Source organism: Aricia agestis, chromosome 16 (genome assembly GCF_905147365.1).
Source record: "Aricia agestis chromosome 16, ilAriAges1.1, whole genome shotgun sequence".
NCBI lineage: Eukaryota > Metazoa > Arthropoda > Insecta > Lepidoptera > Lycaenidae > Aricia > Aricia agestis.
In genome coordinates, this window is record NC_056421.1 from 9,256,746 (window position 1) to 9,279,190 (window position 22,445).

General features: G+C 35.2%; 1 protein-coding gene and 1 long non-coding RNA gene across 3 annotated transcripts in view; one reads left to right on the forward strand and one right to left on the reverse strand.

Moving 5' to 3' along the window:
• LOC121734671 (fasciclin-2) overlaps nt 1–22,445 on the reverse strand; it is a 134,796-nt gene that overhangs the window by 12,352 nt on the left and 99,999 nt on the right. For both annotated transcript variants that reach the window (XM_042125269.1, XM_042125270.1), the window contains exon 2: nt 1,558–1,720. In XM_042125269.1, the coding sequence (XP_041981203.1) occupies nt 1,558–1,720 (163 nt within the window). The remainder of the gene's footprint in view (nt 1–1,557; nt 1,721–22,445) is intronic.
• On the forward strand, nt 1,367–13,233 carry LOC121734672. The gene is made up of 3 exons (XR_006036777.1): nt 1,367–1,377; nt 10,237–10,238; nt 13,124–13,233. It is a non-coding gene; the product is annotated as an uncharacterized LOC121734672 (long non-coding RNA).

The following is a 22,445-nucleotide window of genomic DNA, read 5'->3' on the forward strand; positions in this document are numbered from 1 at the left end:
CCGCAAAGAAATATCTTCCGAACGAGCGAGATAACATGCTCGGTCAGGCTGAAGCCTCCACTAACGCTATTTCAGACGTTGTATGCTTGCCGTGCTCAGAAATCTCGATAGCGCGATGCAGTATTTAAGTAGGCTCTAATTGAGGGTCAGCCACATAATTATCTACCCACAACATCGTTTGACGAAGTATGTGATTCTGCCGCTTATAGCATGCTTGCAACGGTACCCGCGCCGATTCGTCAGTTTGTTTGAAGTCGGCCTACTGGTTCGTTATGTCTATTGTGCCAACGCGGTTACATCAGAGTCCAGACAGACACCAGACTTGCCTACTGAGAGAACACCGTCTGCTACATCGACAGACAATAATAGTTCCCTTGGCACGCAACAAATCCCGCGGAAACCGTCCATAATAAGTGACATAATAGTCAAGCAAGGACAGACGGACAGTCAACGATGTCTTAGGCCCGTATAAATAGTCAGTACTTAAAGATGCGACCCGGTCTCAAGACGCGGTTTTGCTCTGTGATTGGTTTAAATTTTGACAGCCAACCAATCACAGAGTCTGAACCGTGACTTGAGACTGAGATGCATCTTGAGTTCTGACTATTTATACGGGCCTTAGTAATACGATCCCGTTTTTACCCTTTTGGATACGGAACCGTAACAATGATATTCTTCCTCTTTATTTTAATCTACTAGATAGCCCCCGCAACTCTGCAGCACCAAAATTCGTTTATTGCGCGGGAACCGTAAGTACATTTTTCCGGGATAAAAATTCTATGTCCTTTATCGGGACTTAAAGTATCTCCATACCAAACAGCAAAATCGGTTCAGCGGTTTGGGCGTGAATGGGGATTGTCCATTTTTTTTAATTTTGCTCATTACAAAAACATTTCGAGGAATAAGGTCAGTGATCGTTTTTCTGTATATAAATGAAAAAAATACCCATTAGTTATATTTTTGAACAAATATGTTTAACCTTTGTTTGACCTTCAATGGCGTTAAATTAGCAATAAATTCGACCAACATTACGTTTAGAACTTTTGGTAGGCTTCTCGTATCAGCTTTCACATAATGAGAACTTGCATTTGACGAAATAGCCATTATAAATAAGATTGAAAGGAAAAAACATACTGCAGAGGTCAATTATTGGCCGCCGATGATGACGTCAGAGCGAAACTTTAAAATTTTTTTGAGAAAAGAACTAGCCAATGAATTTCAAATTATTTAATTTATATTCTTAAAATACCCTATTTTAACGAAAAAAAATATAAAAAGTACATGTGATTTTTTTTGGACAATGCCCATTGGTAATAGACAGATAGATATACTACACACTTTCGCATTTATAATATTAGTTAGTATGAAAGTACGGATGTCGCAGCTAACTGGTTAAAATAGCCGTTCAATCACACGTCTAGCTTTCTAATTGAATATTTGAGTCGCTCAAAACGGTCAACACTACAGCTGATTCAAAAGCCTAGGTGTTTGATTGAACGGCTATTTTAACCAGTTGGCTGCGACATGTATTCAATATAACACTAATAATATACTCACGCGGCTTCATTTATAATGAGTCCTTTGGGGTCGCGCCACTGCGGCTGCGACACCAACGCCGGATCGGGCGCGTCCGCCTGGCAAGTCAGCACGACCGACTTGCCCACTGGCACCGTCTGCTGCTTCTGCACCGGATAGATGCGGAGGTTCTGGGCTGAGCATCCTGGAACAATAATAATAGTTAAAAAAACGCTTTCTTTTCAAAAAAGGGGCTTGGGTTACTTTGTATGGCGTCATTTGTTTACCTGTGGCGTCATTTGTTTTTCTAGCGGCCAGAGATCTAAATATTACAAGGATACCTACTACCCGGAGAACTATAATAACAGGGATAAAATTATAGCATTATCATTTGCTCTTTATACGTATGCAAAGTTTCGAATTAATTAGACTAAGTACCTACTGGCATGGGCGTACCGGGGGGGGGGGGGGCAGCTGCCCCCCCCTGGATCATGTTGACGTCCCTACTAAGTATATTATCTAGTACTTTTTTCTATAAAAATTAAAAATAATAAAACGAATTTTTGCCAATTTTTACAACAAAAAAATATTAATTTTTTATTCTTTATAAACACTTAGCTTATAAAAAAATCTGATTTGCCCCCCCTGGCCCAGAAATTAGGTAATTTCCCCCCCCCCCCCCCCCCCCCCCTGACCCCAGAACCTGGGTACGCCCATGCCTACTGGAGTTTCCCGAGATTGGTAAAAATCGTGCTCAAAGATTCCGTTACATACAGCCTAAGCTTATTATGCGTATTAAAAAAAATACTGTTACATAGGCATTTTTTAATTTAGGTCGTTATTCTTAGGACAAATTGGTACAGCATGGATGTTGTTTAAGTACGGCACCGTAAACGATTTCATAGAAATTTCACAGCAATACATAAGGGATTTACGTAAAAAGATAGTTCTGTCTCCGAGAGTCCCGGTAGAAGTAAACAGGAAACAGCAGAAGCAGGTACATATTTTCGCCAAACGGTAGAAAGAATGGGTATGTTTCTTCCTTTCCTACACCGCGCTTGCGGTCTACTCTCCTTCTGTTTTACAAATTTTCCATCAGATCACGTGTCATCCCAAAAAATGCGCAAATAACTTAATAGGTGGGTATTACAAAACTTAACGTAAATAATAAACATTGCTTCGTTCTCATTAAGTTTCTCATTTATAATAGCTATACTTTTAAGCATACTCATAAAAATCAACATTAATATACAAATAAAGCGTGTTCTGCGTTGTTTAATTGCGGGCTAGACTGAGGCTCGCACTACAAAAACTAGGTCTCATTATGTGGCGTGGCAAAGTTCTCTCTCCCACGGGAATAGCTAATCCAACGGTGCTTACACTTCGCAGATTTTATCTATATTTTGAATACATTAGACTTTAGAGTGTAATGAAATGTAATAGTTAATACTAACAATAATGATTCATTTCTCAAAAAAAAATCAACTAGCAAGTCTGATTTCTGTCAAGATTTGAGGAGATCGTAGCAACAAATTTCAGCGGAGGGAGCTGCTAGGTCACAAGTTTTCTTTTGGGGGAAGGAAATGATCGTAAAAGACATCGTGTCTACCTGCTAGACCTATGTAAATCATAATTTAAAGACTCAAATTGTAATTTGACATGACAAATGGTACAGATTTGTGTTATGTAAGGAAAGTATGTTGAGATTGTGTTAAGTAAAATGTGACTGTACTGCGGGGCTAAAATGGTTGCTTTGGAGAATCATATAATGAATCATTATATGATTCACTTTTTTAAAATCCCAAAATGCAAGTCTGCTTGCAAGTTTGTCTTTTTGACATTTGTCAGTTTGACAGTTTTGACAATTCATTTGCTGAATTGATGGAGAGGAATTGCTATGTGACCATTTTAGCCCCGCTGTATAATAATTTTGACATGGCAAATAAAATATTTGAATTCAAATTGAATTTAAGGATTGAGCTATAAAAAAATAATGCTACACAAAATCCTCACAATACATTATACTTTAGTTTGTAATTATTTATTCAATTTGAAACACTTTAGCTCGCTACAGTCCGCGGTGAGACTAGCTAAACTTTTTAATTAAGCTTAACACAATTTTATACCCGTGAATTCCCTTTATATCTGTTATTCTTGTAAGTGCATTTAAATGTCTAGACATTCAGATATAATTTTGTAAATGAAAATTGCATTGCTTTATTTAATTAAAGCCCTTTTCAACGATTGCCAACATGATTACGAAGCTCACTATAGAATGTATAATTCACGTCAATCATAAGTAATACACGAATATCCCCCTGTCAGTAATTGCTTGTCTTGGTCCATCATTGTCCATGTTGATTTTGCCAACGTGCAGGGGCCGCTTTGCATATTCTACGCCTGATTGAGTGTTTTTTTTAAGTATTTATGTTATAATATACTTACTTAATATTTGGAAATCAGCGAGATTTCAATGTTAATTCTTTTATGAAAAGCGATACCCAGCAGATCTTTTAAGCAGAGGAAAATGCCAAACAATTTATTTTTTCCATCCCACGCTAAAAATTCTGAATTCCATAGAAACGTTTATCTAAATATCCGTACAGAAAACTTATTTACTTTATACTTGTTTTCTTTGAAGTTGTACTGAAGAATTTCTTTAGCAACATTTTTCTTGGTATCCATTTCTTTTTAGTCGTGGTCTTTGATGAAACGTTTTATTTACGATGTCCTCGATATGAAATCAAATTAAAATATCAGCCTATTGAAGTCGATTCGATTGAAATGAAATACTCGTGCTGAAAAAAATATTTACTCAATTATTTCCACACTGAATTGCCACTCCACTGGCATTAAAAAAGAACACGTTCTAGAATGTTCCCTTTTGAGATTTAATTATCCTTTTTCATTTTACGTGGTATAATATACAACCTACCACATACGATTTTAGTACCTCTACGAATACAAGAATCTAACCCTAAAATGTCTGGGTGATTTTTCTAACGTTATGTAACTAACGGCCAAAACAAAAACATTTCTGTCGTGCTACTTTTAATATACCACGTTTCTGTGTCCAAGTTGCTCCGATTTATATTAAGATTAAGGAAGACAATGAACTTTCGGCTTTATTTCTTAGCGGATAGAGTATATTAAATCCCTTCTAGGTTGCAATTTACAGGAAAAAGCGCATGGAATTTTAAGGTCCTTTTAGGTATTCCGTCCATGCAACGGGACCCTTCTTATTCCTTAACTTTTCCGAATTTATTCGGACATTCTGCATTTCATAAGCGTACGCCTGATGGGAGTTGGGACGGATGGACGACAACAATACAGTTGAATATGAAACGATAAGAACAAAAGATCATCTAAAACGTGCGCAAGTTGGTAATCAAAATGGCCACATCAATAATAACAGAAAGCATCAGACATACAATTTTAAATCATTATGTATCATAACTAAACGGATTAAAACAAATAGACAGTATTATAATAAACCATGACTTTATTTTTAATAGAGCGACATTCAATAAAAATACATTAAAAAAAAATTCGCATTAAAATACATTTTTAATTTTCGTTTTAAATGTAACAAGCTCCCGGTAGGAAAAGATGAACCGAATGCATAATGTCGGAGTCTATTGAGAGACCAAAATTACATCATAAAGGGGGAAGACGATAGACAATTCCACGGGTACAAGTGAAATGAACGAGTCCAACAGGGGTACAAGTGATATAAGCAACGGGGTACAAAATACCCCAGCGGTGGATTAAAGGGTTGGTGGTGAATTTGTAAGGCTCATAACTGGGGTCCGGGACTTGTATTACCAATTAAGTTTATTTTTGGTCTTAACGAGGTGGTTTATTCGTAACATATCATTCAGGCATTCCCTTCATTTTGTCGTGCATCATCAGACCCCTATTTAAGAACCAATTTCATGGGAGTGACCGAAATGTTGTGTTAAGGATTAATGAAGAATTTAATAAGATAATGCTAGGCCTTTTTTTAATGAAATAAGGGGGCAAACGAGCAAACGGGTCACATGGAAAGCAACTTCCGTCGCCCATGGACACTCGCAGGATCAGAACAGCTGCAGATGCGTTGCCGGCCTTTTAAGAGGGAATAAGGTAATAGGGGAGGATAGGGATGGGAGGGAAAGGGAATAAGGGAGGGTAGGGAAGGGAATAGGGTAGGGGATTGGGCCTCCGGTAAACTCACTCACTCAGCAAAACACAGCGCAAGCGCTATTTCACGCCGGTTTTCTGTGAGAACGTGGTATTTCTCCGGTCGAGCCGGCCCATTCGTGCCGAATCATGGCTCCTCCACGTAAAAATGGCCTGATGGAGTAAGAAAGTGTAGATATTATAAACAAATATTTTAATTCAAATATTACGATTCTGATGATAACCATTATGTTATCAATATTGGTTAAAACGTAAGAATGATGATACATTGGCGCGCAATTAAAAAACAAACATAGCTAATAAAAATGCCTACCGACATAACAAAATTAACAAGGTAAAACCTAATAATGTGGAAGGAGAATTCGAAAAAGAATTCGGTGATTAATTGCTTTCGGCATTAGTTTATAATTAAACAAAACCTTCCCCCTCTGATATACAGCCTCGAGGGAGTTTTCAGATCCCTCTGTCTTCTTCGGAAATCTCCAGAATTAACGCATAAATGAAGATCAACACACAAAGGTAATGCGGTAAAATAAAGTCCCATATCAAAGCTAATATGCGTAAAGGAACGCGGCAGTATTAGGCAAATGCGAAATGGTAATACTGGTTATGATGAACGATGGAAATGTTCTGAATATAGCTCCCATTTGATGAATTGCGATATGGGATATCTAGATAAGTAGCACGAAAAACCGATACTAAGTTAACTTGAATTTGGTAATTTTGTAACTTGAATTTGGTAATTTTGTCAGCGAAGGCAGAAAACAAAATTGTACGGGATTTGACTTAATGGGGTAACAAGGGTCACTAAGCGAAGCCTTTCAACCTTTTTTTCTGATTTCAACCTTCACTTTAAAAAATAACGAACCTCTCAACCCCCATAAGGACAGCGGCGACCGCGACAACAATAGAATAACAATAGATTTCCAAGAATCCGCGTACGAAGGTGAAAATTTGCTAAGACATTTTTGTTTAAAAAAATGAAAACAAGCTTGTTTTGTGTGGTGCAATAAAAACCATTTTAAATGAAACATTGTTATCATTGGAATGGAAAAGCTGGTAAAAACGGAATGGCCCGTAATTTCAATGCTAATATAACCCTACCATAAACTCTCGTTAATAGTAATAAAAGATTAAAACGCACGTAAACATCCCATCCTCTAAATCAGGTGTTAACCATTTGGGATGTAACGGGCCATTACGGTGAAAAACCATCGGACGCCGCAATAAATTGCAACACCTCGCCCTCGTAATCAGGTACGAAGGGCTCTTGAAAAAAAATAACAGAAGGGTACTGAAACAAAAGCGAAGCACCGTCAGCGTCCTCAATGAGAGACCACTTAATATGTGCTGAATTCAAAGAACTCGTCCAGGACGCTCCGAAACGCTCCTTTTTAAATTTATGTCCTCCCGAGGGAGTGAAATATTTACGAAACAATTCACCACTTCCCCTACAATATGTTAATATTTATTTCCTTGTGTGTGCCCCAAAGGTTAATAGACATGAACTTCTAAATTTAATTTTGGCGTTTAGAATTCCACACTTCCAAGTAAATATTTGTTTTATTCGAGAACCACAATATTTTTATGCAATGGCTACTTCTCTGCCTACATGAATATTAATATCTATTGACAGTTCACACGACGTCAGTCTGGTACCGTGGTAAGTTCTCGAGAACTTGCATTAGTTATATTAACTGTTATTAGGTACACTAGATAATGTAGTTTCTTTACTACCATTAGTTATTCACTTTCAAAACTTTAGTCATACTTTAACGCTCCAATTTACGTCTTCTCCAGTGAATTCTAGTGCTTTCAAACTTTAGAGCCCTTCTTCATTGAACATTTTAAGTTTGCAGCCTGAAGTCTATGAGCGATGTCAAAGCTATACCTAAACAACGCGCTCGTTGGAGTTCAATCCGAATGACATTCCATTTATTGTTTGATCGTCTAGATATGTTTCTATATTTTATAATTTATTGCGAAAACGGATTTAAATCAATACAATATTATCAATGCAAAAGAGGCTATCTGTAGTAAAGGAGTTGTGAGGAAGTTCCTCACGCTCAATCTGTTGAACTGATTTTGTTGAATGTTTTAATGGATTTTTTTCAATCCATGGAATTATTTCAATTCCTGAAAAAGGATAAAGGATAGTTTTAATGCCCATTTGGGAATTAAAACTATCCTTTATCCTATCGATTTAGGCAATTAACGAATTTCGACGCAATGAAATTGCGGGTAAAATCAGGTGGGCTATAAAAAGCTTATAAAATTATTTCCTTACAAAGAAACGTATACTTATTGTACGTAAATAAATAACTTAACTTCAATTATTTATTTCGAAGAATTTATTTTCTTATTATGTTTAATATAATTTATCCTTCTTTATTTATGTATGTAAAACCATACCATTGTACCGAAAATTATGTTTAAAAGCCTACGTCGAAGCAATCATTGTTATTAAGGTTTCATTTAAAGCACACAGTCAAAAGAAATACGTAAATAAATGTATATAATCTGTAGCATCATTATACTGAACCATAATTAATAATTTACCAAATAATTCTTATTTTAATCCTGAAAATGAATAAGCGTTTTCTTAAATAAACATGGAAGTTGTAAATTTTCTGTACCATTAATTAGTTATTTAATCCTTTCAAGTAGAGAATAAATTGCGAATTGATCTAATTTCACCCTTCCCCTCCTAGTAACATTAATTGCCTGATATTGGTATGTTCCCTCCGTTACCAAAAACAAACTCGCTGTTTGGCACTTTACAAGTTGTGAAATTCAGTGATTTATCAATATTTTCTTATTTAACTTTAGATGCAGATAAATAAGCCTATTAAACGTAGTAAAATATGCAACTTTAAGTAAAGAAGATGGCAAATTCTATACTTTCATCCTTCAAGAGTAAACTACGTAAGTAACTTAAAAACTATAATTAATTACTAAAAAAATCACAACATGGTTTATAGTAGTTTTTATTAATTTTATTTACCTGTTCAACATTCGGTAGACTAGCGAGGCATTTAATATACGGCGACTTGCCAATATCCTTTGATACAGCGCGGCGTTGATAAGGTAAAATTTAAAAAATAATGCATTACTTAAGTAAATATTTTGCAATGCCATTAAATACAAAATATTTTAAATCAGCCCGAGCCAACAATAATAATATTACTTATCACATAATAATAATTAATTGCAGGTGTATTTTATTAATTAATGAAAGCTTCAATTAAGCCAAATCAACAACCGCAAATTCCGACGAATCTCATAAAATTTTCCCATTTTAATACAATAAATGCGTTTGCTGAAATCTAACTTGTTTGGACGGTAACAAATTACGGAGAAGAGCTTTATTCAAATTTTCGAGCTTCATGTAAAAGCTCTATGTAAGAACTTTAAGCTCTATGCTGAATTAAATTGCATAGAAAATTGTAGATAAGCTCCGACCGTTGTGGACACCTTAAATAAAACTTAAAAGTTCCGACGACAACTTTTCTGTTTTTATTCTGTCGCTTTGAGCGGCACCGGATTTTGGGTGTAAAGAACGTTCAGGTTTTTATACTTACAAAATATTTAAATAATACTGTCATTTTTAAACACTAATTAATTTACTACTTTATCAAAAACAGTTTTACTAAATTGTAGAAAGGGCCATGATTCTGGCAACCCTAAAATATCTACCTACACTATAGCAAAGGACTCGTTTCCAGCTCCCAATAAATTAAAAAAAAATACCTACACTATACTTAAAATAGTTTTATCGAAACCGGTCAAGTAAAACCATAGTAAAACATTAAAGTTGTACAAATGTACATATAAATATATTGTAATAAAGTGGAATAAGTGCATGACTTGTATGTGAAGACTGTTAGTGTGTTTTTTGGCTTCATGTATAGGCTTGTCATTCAAAAATAATATGGTAGAGTGCACACTGTAGTGTGTGTACTGTTTTATTTGTTAAAAAAATATATTATGATAAAAGCATAAATTCAAAATAATATTAGCTCGATGCACTCCTTCACCATAATATAAGCTATTAGTGTGCGAAATTTCATGCACCTACGTTTCCCCATTTTTCGTAAAAAGGGACAAAGTTTTTCGCTCGCATATTAATATTATGATAAAAAAAATCTTGACTGACTAATGATAACACATCTACATATAAATAAAAATTACTATGTTAAAGCACAAATCAATAGGCGTGATAGTTTTTCCGTAAAGTGTACCACAAAATGGTTGTGGGATATACTAGGGCTCGCTTCGCTCGCCCTGATAATATTATTATCAGTTATAAATTTATTTGCTGCCGATCTTATTGCGGTTATTTTTGCCCTGCAGGAACCCCAATGATACCTTGTCAATTCTTGTCACGTGAAATTGAAAATATCGATTTTTATTTTGAGTTAGTATCACGACAGCTATCCGGCAGAATTAGTATTCGTCGCGCACCCGGGCCCGTCTGTCGGATTAATTATCACGCGACCCCTCATGTTTGCAAATCACTGCCTTCCCATAAATCTGAAGACGTAAGTGGATCAACTGGGTAACTAACAATTTGAAAATTTACGTTACTCTGCGAAAGCGAATTCCCAAAAACTGAACATAGGAAATTCAACCTAAACTCCAGAGCGTAACGTATACTTACATTGCTTCTACGAGGCCAATCAGCGTATGGTCGGGCGCATTCACGCGAATTCGCGCGGATTCTTAGCTAAGTAATAAAGTGCGTTAACGCTTTGGAGTTAAGGTTGAATTTGTTATGTTCAGTTTTAATAATTCGCTTCGATTCGACCCTTAGGAGCGGAAAATGATTTGGAAACAAAAAAAAATGTATAGCCAGATATATTATTAGCCAGATGACGAACTAGTTAAGTTTGTAGCTAAGTAAGTACAAGGTATGTTCAAATTATTATTATTTTTTTTTTATTTTTTAAACGGGCTTTGGCCCACCACACATTCCCACCACTGTATCTCCTGTGTCGCCAGGATTGACAGCGGTATCCAACCACGAAAACCCTTTGATATGATCTCAGGGAGCCCGAGGGACATGCTAAAGCTGTCTTGGGACCCGCAACGAAATTAATCAGAAGAAAATAGGAGGAGTAGGAAGAATTCCAGATTCCCTCCCCATATAAAGCGGGAGACAGCACAAGGTTGCAGTGACCGAAAGTCAAAGAACTGGAAGGGGGAAGCACCACGGGAATAAACGTTAATAAAAATAGTGACTACTACGCTAGAGCTAAATTAATTTATTGTGTTAGACTGTTGCCAGTAGTAATTGTGACAAAAACGCTTGAAGGCACGGAAGTTCCTAGCGCTGTCCACGAGATCACCGTAGTATGCGACACCAGATGTACAGAGTAGGTTGTTTAGCATTGTAGTTCTTTCGTCCTGCCAGAGACTGCACTCCCAGAGAACATGATGAGCTGTTTGTTCAAACATGTTGCCTTCGGTCGAGCACTCGCACATGGGTGATGCTACTAGATTAAATCCGTAGAGTTTGGCCTTAAAATTTCCATGACCGGTCAGGAATTGAGAAACGCAGTGATCAATATCCATCCAATGTTTGGATAGCCGTTCACGAATATTAGGGAAAAAATTATAAAGATGTCGCCCTTTGGTGGAACAGTCCCATCGCGTCTGCCATTCGGAGATTAGGCTTTGCAAAGAGTTTTCTAAAGGTTCAAACAATCTTGCTATTTTAATTTTATCCCGAGCGCTTAAAAAAAACGGGTTGTCAATGTTTTTATTATGATAGTACATTGTCGCACGACGCTGAATATCAAGGTCAACGGGTAAAACTCCGGCTAGCACGGGCAAGGCTTCGGTGCTTGTGGTTCTGTAAGCTTTGCACAAGAATATAAGAGCAAGACGTTGGCTTTGTAGCAACTTGCGACGAGCCGCGCCGATAGTTGCTCTGTCGGCCCACACGGGGGCCCCGTAGCAAATGCTGCCAAGGTAAGTAGCAGTGTAAATTAATTTTAAGGTTTTGAATGAGAGGCCCCATGTCGACGTAGATATTTTGGTAAAGGAGTAAAAGTTGCGTTTCGCTTTCTCACCGGTTTGAATTATATGTTCTAAAAATGTAAATTTATTTTCTAAGTAAAAACCAAGATAACAGAGTGACTGTTTGCGTTTAACGTTAATATTGTCAAGTTTGATGCTAGGGGAAGATATAAGGGATCCTTTTAAAAGAATTTGGTAAGTTTTTTGCGCGGCGAATTTCAGACGATTACGCTTACCCCAGTCAGATATTAAATTAAGACTACTGTTGGCTTTAGACTCAATTTCGGAACGCGAGTTTGCTTGAACGATAAGAAACCCGTCATCGGCGTAACCAACTAGTATACAAAGCGGTGGAAGTGGAAGACTTAACAAATCGTCGAATCCGATGTTCCATAATTTAGGCGAAATTACCGATCCTTGAGGGCAACTTACTACAAATTATTATTAGGGAAAAAATTGGTAATTTTGCCCTAATGTTATGAAATGTTAGTTATCTTCGTTCACTTTCGTCTTCGAATCTCGCTACAATTTCACCAATCTCACGGGCCAATTTATAAACTTTTACACATGCCCAATCAAAAGTTGCCAAATCAGATTTTGAAACTTTATGATTTACATCTTTGTGTTTAGAAAGTTTAAAACTAAGTTGCTTTGCTCATTTAAAAGTAAAAACGATGGGATTGTGTTTGTGAAAATTTTGTAACAGTAAATTTAAATCGTGCTTATAAATATTTACAAAATTAAAAATAATTAATATTATGGTCTTAATATTAGTTTAACGTTTAAAGTTTTTAATGGCTTTACTGATACGAATATATCTGCAACTAGTCAAATCGGTGCAGCTGCGAATTTCAGCTAGACATTATAATGAAATCAATTACTACTGGATAACGTGGTGTATTAAAAGTTAATAAATCATGTAAAAGTATACTAATAAAGTATCCAGTTACATATAAGTACAGTAAGATTTGTATAATGTAGGTATTCAATATTCACAGTAGGGTGCTGGCAAACGCAGCACTTAGCAGCAGCTCACACCAGCTAACAACACTGACTTGCTAAATTCCCTGTTCGAAAACATTTTCCGTTTGAGAAATAACGTTGAAAGAGCATATTGTGAATGTATTGTTAAAAGCCTTTCCCGATGAATTCTCAAATGGAAAACTGACATAGATAAGAATAGTGCCACAATAACGTTTTTGTACCTCTCAGAATGCTTCTACGGAAGATATATTGAAATATGCAAAGCTAATGTTTGGTTCGGTTTATGTTTTCTGGTTTACTCTATAGATGCAGATTTTGACACTTTGAGGTAGTAAATATTTGTAACCTATGTTTTGAGAATTAGTATTACAATATACAGAACTACTGTCTGTCTGTTTGTTAGTTCTATGTACTCTATTAGTGGAGTCGCCAGAGGTTTTAACCTCCGAAAATTGTAATAGTGAATGGATTTTTGTTTTTGAGGTGTCATTTTCTTTTTTACTCTTTAACTTTCAAAGTTTACCAAAAATTTTTTGTGCTTTTAGTTTTTTAGTTACTTAATTAAAAATTAATATAAAACTAGTCAAGAAAAATTTTTTTTTCGTGTTCCTGTTATTTAATGACTCTTATCCGATTGTTTACATTGAAATTTAACCAAAAACACAATTTTTAAAAAAGAAAGTTTGCTTTGCTAAGCTAAATAAAACTATAAGATTTTTGCAAAGTGTTTAGAGATTAACGCTCGTCGTAACCAAGATAAAAGGGTTTGGGAGGATTTCATAGTCGTAAAGAAAAGAAAGTGTTACACGTACTTATTGTGCGTGTTTAATTTTTAGAGAAATGATGAGTTTTAAGTACTTTAAAACGTTTTAATATCTCCAAAAATGTGTAAAATAGACCAAAATTTTTTTTCTGAATTTGTCGAGAATCTATTTAAGTAAGAGCTTAAACGTTAAATGCATCGACAAATGAAAGGCTTTTTTAGCATTTGAAATATATGTAAACTTCCTACTTAAAGCCAGAAAAAAAATGGGTGCTAAAAATCTCACGAATCTACTAAAGACGCATGCTGCGACCTATGTTTGGAAAATGCTTACCTGAATACAAAAAATATCAGTTCTTAACCTAATTTGTATTTTTTCTTTTAAGTATGTTTTAGCGAATATAATTAATGAAAAAAAGTGAATAAAAATTAATTTTATTCTGTTAAAACCTAACCAAAAGAAATAAAATACAGATTTTCTTCGAAATATACGTGAATAGTTTGTGCTACATTTTCGGAAAATTTAATAAAGTAAGAGCTAAAAAGTTATACGCATTAACAAATAGAAGGCTTTGTTAAGCCTAGGAAAGAATTTTAAACTTCCTATTTAAAATAGGAACGCCATTTATCTGGCGAGGCACACAACAAGCACGTTTGGAGGTATGCTCATCTAGATACAAAAATATTAATTTTAAATCTAAATTCAATGATATTCTACTTATACAGATCTGTTACGTCCATACTATTTTCCGGCTTAAATCTCTTCCGAACAATTTTCAAATTCAAAATTGCAAACATTGACAAATTTGACAGATAAGTGAAACAAAAGATACGAAAAACCATTTACATAAAAGAGACAGTTCTATTTTTAAACGTCGAATCATATCGCTGTCTCTTTCTTCGCCTGAGCTATGACGAAAATTCGATTTTTTCCAGATTGTTCGAAAAAATAATTGAAAATGTAAATAATCAAGGTATTTATTGCAATCAAGACATGTGGTAAGAGATTCCATGTGTTTTGTTTTCTTTTGAGTCATAATTGGTACATTTTCGAAACGCGCACGACGTCATTTTCAATTTATTTAGGTAAGACAAGACGCGGCACGTTCGTGACTGCGCTCGATGCAGACTAAACAACAGACGGCCCAATTGGGCCGTATTTGAATCTTCACAACGCGCGCGGTAGTAACATATCTGCTTTGAGTTTTTCATTATTGTCTAAATTATATATTTTTTCAACTTATTTTCTTTCTTTGGAATATAAGCAACGATACAAATCAAAAAAATAATAATATATTCTATATTGAGATGAAGAAAAAAAATTTTAACAAACAATTGGAAGGGAGAAAATACAGGAAAATTCTAGTAAACTAATTAATTCAACTGAAACGGTATGTAAATAAAATGATACCGATATTTATTTAACAGAATTACATTCAATAATTTGCAATGAAATTACTAAAGTTTAAAACCAAATTTAGCGCACATGTGTAATATGAAAATATGATATGAAATTCGTTATTTATCATGATGAACAAACATAATTATGTATTTCTAATTTTCCGCAATACTATTATTTTGTTTAATTTTCCATCTAATTATTTGCGAGTTACAGAATATGCATTTCAGTTATTGTAATTTATAGTCTTTCATATTTTATAATTACACTAAAGCAAATTTATTATAATGAATATTATTGTGGTGTTTCAATTTATCGGGTATTGAGTATTGACTACTAAATTTTAAATGAAATCCATGTTTCATTCCTTTCCAGGGACTCATAGTGTCTCCTTAGTTCTTACCGAATTTATTTGGCAGTGCTTCAAATAACAAAGAGACAGACTCACTTCCTAATTAATATTATTAATAGTAATATTACTTAGGTACTACTATAAGGTACCTGTAATTTTAGTGGCATATCATACACCTGTGTTTTTACATTTTAATGGAATATTTAAATTTCGAAACCCTTGCATCCATGATCGAACCTTTATCAATTTGAAGTAAAAATGACTTGCTCAAGGCGCGTAATGCTTTAATGCGCAGGGTAACTAGAAAGTGGCGAACCCGAATAATTTTCCAATTATATTTCCCTTCCAATTTTCCGAGGTGTCGCCTCCGGGGCTGTCAAACACAGCCCTGCGACGGGCGCCCTAATGACACAGAAATACGCGGTAATACGCCCCTGCAGCTAGGAAAATCAGTGCCGTATTTATGCTGGGTGCGCCAGAATTGTGCTCTCCGACAGTAGTAGTATTTTGTTAGATACAAATTACAATGTTATAATATGTATTACAATAATATTATCATCAGATGCATTTACCATGACAATGGACGACCTCTGTGGCTCGATGGGTAAGAGTGTGTGGCAGCTCAAACCGGGGGTTGCGGGTTCGAATCCCACCGACGAAACAAAAAGTTTTCAATGTTCCTGGGTCATTAAATATTATGTGTACGGTATAATAAAAATCTTAAATATATGTATGTATAACTTATAAAAGTATTAAAATATATATTTCCGTTGTCTGGTACACAAGTCCTTCAGGTACTTAGCATGGGGCCAGACTGACGTGGTGTGAAGCGTCCATAGATATTTTTAAAAAAAAATTTCAGGCAAATGTTTTTACTTTTCTACCCCTAAGGAATCGCGGGGCATTGAGACGCAATATTCAGGGAATTGCTCTTCGGCATGTATCATGCAGTTCTAGTTAACTTATTACCAAAGGCATAGTATTATACTAATTAAATAAGGAAAAGCTAGCAAGAATAAATAAATAAATAAATTAGGATTGACTAAGGGTGGGTTGCACCAGAGGCGTAGTTATAGTTAAGGTTAAAGTTATCGTGAAATATGGCGTCCATTATGGACTTTTACTAGGGATTTGACAGTTCATTTGACATTTTGTTATGATTAAAGCATAAAGTTAATATACCTAGCGGAATAGAGCAACAATCTCGAGCTGTCAAACAAAACCAAAATTGGTTTTCATCTTTGTAGAAAAATATGTGTACGTATACACTTACACAAGCATGATTGAACATGAATTCTATGAGATTAAATTGTCAACGTGCGGCACGTGCCGACTGGACGTCAAAAAAAGACTACCGCTGTCATCTCTCGTCTCGTCTCTTTTTACCACGCAATGTTACAGATAGTGACATCTCTCTTGCTCAGTCCTTTGTTTCTCTATTCCGTTAGGTTAGGTTAGTAACATTATGGGTTAAAGTTAAAGTTATAGAGTAAGTTGGTGCAACCCACCCTAATACTCATAATTATCTTAACACTAGCTGTTGCCCGCAACTTCGTCCGCGTGAATGTATGTTATAACTTATAATAATAGAGATTTAGAAAATTTAACACCCATCTACGACTATTTTATTTGGATCTATATAACACACGAAATTTTTAATTTACATAAAGTGAAAATTACTGTAATGTTTTTGTTGTAAAGGAGTTCCGTTCATACCTCCCGATCCCGAGAAAACCATCATCTAGTCACCGTTTTTGTAAACATGGTATCAAATTCTGGTTAACAATCTATACAACAAAAAAAGAATTTTGAAAATCTGACCACAAACATGAACTCCTCCTTTTTTTAAGCTTGGTTAAAACAAGTATCTAAGATGTTGACCAGGGATGTAAGTTATCACCATGCCAAATTTCATTGAAATCGGTCCCGCTGATTTAGAGATTAGCCTGTTCAAACAAAAATTTCAAAAACAGTTAAAATGTGTTCTACTACTCTTCTAACATGCCCCTGACCCGTTTTTTCAAGTTTATTTTCAATGTACAAAAAATTTAACTCTACGATTTTATTATATGTATAGAATGTACAAAAATTTTAACTCTACGATTTTATTATATGTATGTATAGATTTAAATATTACACTAAACAATATTGTACTATTAGAGAAGTTGATTCCTATGCAAATCGGGGACCTAAGTAGTTTGGTTGCGTTACGTCAAACCCAGCTGACAGATCACAATTAACATTGAATTGACATATTCGACCAAATAACGTTGGTCTGTCAATTGCATAGGAATCAACTTCCTCGATGGTACATACAACACATACTTTTTTTATACATTTCCGGAGCTTTTAGCGTAAGTGCGTAACAGCTTCTTGAATCGAATCATCAGAACAGTCAATAGACATTTAATATGGGATAATGACAGACATTTGTGAGCTCCCAACGATTTGCCCGCCCTAATCATACAGAAGTGCCCAAATAAATATCGACTAATTGAGTTTGAACAAAATTATTACTGTAATGGCAGTACAGTTACAAATGTGTCTATACGCGGGAGAGCCATGCTTCGGCAAGAATGGGCCGGCTCGACCGGAGAAATACTACGTTCTCACAGAAAACCGGCGTGAAACAGCATTTGCGCTGTGTTTCGCCGAGTGAGTGAGTTTACCGGAGGCCCAATCCCCTACCCTATTTCCTTCCCTACCCTCCCCTATTCCCTTTCTTTCCCATCCCTACCCTCCCCTATTACCCTATTCCCTCTTAAAAGGCCGGCAACGCACCTGCAGCTCTTCTGATGCTGCGAGTGTACATGGGCGACGGAAGTTGCTTTCCATCAGGTGATCCGTTTGCTCGTTTTCCCCCTTATTTCATAAAAAAAAAAAATTGTGGATAAATTGATTTTCTTGAAAGAAAATTGTTTGACGAGTTAAGATAAATACAGGTCTCATCAATATCTTCCCCCACATGATTTAAATTCAAATTCAAAGATTTACCAAGTCGTATTTAAAAGTCTTTTAAAAGTTCTGCGAATAGGCCTCAACTTCATTATTACCTGCTTCTTTAAGCTTTGTCAGGTAAAGCTTTTGCTGCAACGATGTTGTTCATAACCTTACACATAGTCATGGGCGTACCCAGGTTCGGTGGGCCAGGGGGGGGGCAAATCAGATTTTTTATAAGCTAGGTGTTTATAAAGAATAACTAGTTAATAATTTTTTGTTGTAAAAATATTGTATTGCAAACAAATGGCAAAAATTGGTTTTCTTAATTTTTAATTTTTATAGATAAAGTACTAGGTAATATACTTAGTACGGACGTCAACAGCTGCCCCCCCCCCCCCCCTCGGTGCGCCCATGCACATAGTTAAAATATTTGAATATGTTTTTTAGATTCTAAAAAACACAAACAGTCTTGTTTTAGAATGTGCAGCAACCTTTTTTTAGATTATTTTAAACAGTTTACCTTAAAAACTTTAAACTTGATTCTTGAAACACTTTTCCTTACGTTTCGTCGCCACTTTGCAAATCCTAATGAATTCCTTTCGAATTTGCGAATTGAATCTAAGAGCGTCTCACAATGGAATAAAACACTCATTAGTAAGCTCGGGGCTTCGTCTAATAAACTTAATCGTGAATGGCCGATATCTTTGTACTTTTTCTCCCCCTTTTTCTTCCCCATTGTAAAGTTGCCGATTGTATTGTTTTTCAATTTGCCCTTTAGGGGTTCTTTGGCTGCTATGTCCTTTATTTTCTTGCTGCGAATTTTGTGCTAAAACCAATATTAATATGTTTGTGATCATATTTATAAAAAACTTTAAATAATATTATTCTTGGAGACAGCAAAATCTAGCGCTTTGGCCAAAGAATAGCAATACCTGGTTAGCGTAATTATTATTATCTTCTCGACCTAACAACCTAATGGCAATTGGCAAATGAAGAGAAGTAAACTCAGTAAACTCAAGTTACCATATCATCATCATCATCATCATATTTTTATTTGCTCGAAATGTGGTTAAAATAAGATGACAAAAGTGATTTATACAGTTTTCGCTCAGTTCGCTAATAAATTGGTAGCATGCAAATTTTCATTTCTCATAATATATTATGTAGTCAACAACCTGATCAAAAGTTTTACACTCAACGAAAACAAAAATGGCATAACTAAACCCTGATGTTTTTAAAATATGAATAAACAAAAGTCTTATACAATACAAAACGGTAAAAAGTACGGTAAATAGAACTGAACATCCGATATGCAAAACGCAATATTGAGATAAAATTGTATTTCACAAAGAATTCCTATCTCGTATGACGTGAATGGCTTCGGAAATACAAAGCTGGGGCTACGACGCGAACAATGCAGGTACACCTTGGTTTTAAAATCAGCATCGCCCTGCATTCTGTTTTTGAGTGTCCATTTTCCATACTTATAATATTCTCTAAATGACGCCTGCAACTTTGCGACACGACGCGCCATTTATCGCGCGGGAACCTTCCATTTTTTCGGGATAAAAGTACCCTATGTCCTTTCCCAGAAATGAAATTATCTCCACACTGTTCAGCTAATAGTTTCAGTGGTTTGGGCGTGTAGGAAAAGGGTAACAGACAGTACAGATACACTTTCGCATATTTATGATATAAGTATGGATAATTATTAATTTACAGTTATGGACATACTCTGAAACAACTTACCTAAGCCTACAAGTATTATTTTATGTGTGGTCCAAAGTCTAAACTAATATAATAGGCCATTAACAAAATTTCATATTCTAAATGGTAAAGTTTCGTTACTCGTCTCATAGTTTGAACCAATTCCACGACAATCTAAACATGCCAACACAAACAAAATCGCTTTTTGTCCATCACCTGCGAACCACGAGCAATTTCAAACGTTTATTTTCTTTTTCATAATCCCGTTACTGTTTGTATGTTTTGTTGTGGATTAACCCGAATTCGCGACCTGTCCGTCTGTATGTCACATGATGAACTTTATTTCTATGAGGGTTCGGTTGAAAATTGGTGAAAGTTATTAGTTGTCGTTGTATTGTGTGCAGTGGCGCGATTCAATTCGTTTACAAAATCATAACTCTATTTGCCTCCCCGATAGCTTTTAGGCAGTGAACTATTTTTTGGGAAATTCTATTTTTATAGTAGCCTTCAAAAAATAGCTATTTCAAGATAACTTCATTACTAAAAGTAAACTTATAAGAAACTATTTTCACAGGCTTTACGTGCTATAATGATCCTCGAATACAAATGATTTTGATTAATTTATCTCCCGTTTCACCCCTCTTGGGGGTGGAGTTTTGTAAAATTTCGACTCGTCGATTATCCAAACATTATGAGAAATCTTCTAGCCTAATTTCAAGATTGGTGCTATAGTTTCTGAGCTTTCTTGGTTAATTGGAAAACGGAATAAAACGAAATTGTAACTTTTTTCGTAAAGAAATAAAAAACATTCAATAGAAAGAACTTTTAGAAAATAAAATACATAATATTCAATACAGGTCGTGGGTATTAAATATTTTATTTCATTTAAAAATTTATTCGGCATTTTGATACAAAAAATATATTTAAGATAAAAATGGTTTACTATTATATAAATATTCCTCCCTTAGGCACCCTTCAGAGGAGCAGTTTGCGGTCGACCACAAGTCATATGTCTGTCCCCAGGCCTGTCCCTTATTTGTCACTCAAACCCTTTAGAACCTTTTCACACATCATGTTATAATCCTTACATATTTTGAACATCAGCTCTGAGTTTAAATCTACAAAATTGGCATACTTATAACTTCACAACTTATTTTAACATAAAATACAAGTATAATATCTGTAAGTACCTATACTTAAGTATAATATCATTTATATAATTAAATGGGATTATTCCAGGCAGTATAAATAACATTTTTAGTACTCTATTTCTTATTAGAGATCGCCCAATGGTCGAAATTCGACCTCAAATAAAAAATTAAATTATAAGTTTCCTTTTCTATTGATATTCTATTGTCAAAATATTGACTACAATTCGTGTGTATAGGCTTGTCAATCAAAATCTCCTAGGGTGTGTGTTGTAGTGTGTGTAATGTTTTATTTAAAAAAAATGTATGATAAAAGCATAATTTTAAAATAATATTAGCTCGATGCACTCCTTCACCATAATATAAACTATAACTGTGCTAAATTTCATTCACCTACGTTTCCGCATTTTTTGTCAAAAGATCCAAAATTTTTCGCTCGCGTATTAATATATAGATGTCAAAGATGTATAATAAAATTTATAAGATACTAGATGTTTTAGATATTCGTTTTTCACGCAGAAACCCTGCATTTTCTGGTAAAAAAAAATGTTAGTATCCAAGATATGTATATGATACGTGGGAGAGCCATGCTTCGGCACGAATGGGTCGGCTCGACCGGAGAAATACCACGTTCTCACAGAAAACCGGCGTGAAACAGCGCTTGCGCTGTATTTCGCCGAGTGAGTGAGTTTACCGGAGGCCCAATCCCCTACCCTATTCCCTTTCCTACCCTCCCCTATTCCCTTCCCTTCCCATCCCTACCCTCCCCTATTACCCTATTCCCTCTTCAAAGGCCGGCAACGCACCTGCCGCTCTTCTGATGCTGCGAGTGTCCATGGGCGACGGAAGTTGCTTTCCATCAGGTGACCCGTTTGCTCGTTTGCCCCCTTATTTCATTAAAAAAAAAAAAAGATACGTATTACCTACTAATAATACAAACAAGGTGCACGCCTAGCATTTAGTTGGTTTTATTAATCGGAATCACGCCCATCACGCATAGAGAAGACGTATTCACTTCAAAGCTATAACATGGAATTCTTACGTAGACAATATGCACATGACAGGTTATGGCTACACATTCTGTAGTTTTTGTTGCCATAGGATGCGGTAACTGCACGAATAATCTCACGGTAGCTGTTTCTCATCATTATTTGTTCAGCCCTCTTCCGTAGCCAAGGAAACTATTACGTATGTATGGCGATTGGCAATCGGTAAGTATCTTTCAGACAAAAAGAAATTAATTAAAACTTAATTAAGTATATATTTATTTAGTAAAAAGTATAAGGTTTTGTAAAATGACTTTTACATTAATTTAAAATTTAATATTTTACCAGCCATTCAAAGTAATTAAAGAGTACATAGTAATATAGATAATATAATATAGTTTTTTTTATGCAATAAGTTAAAACAATATTTTAGCTAGCATGGGAATTC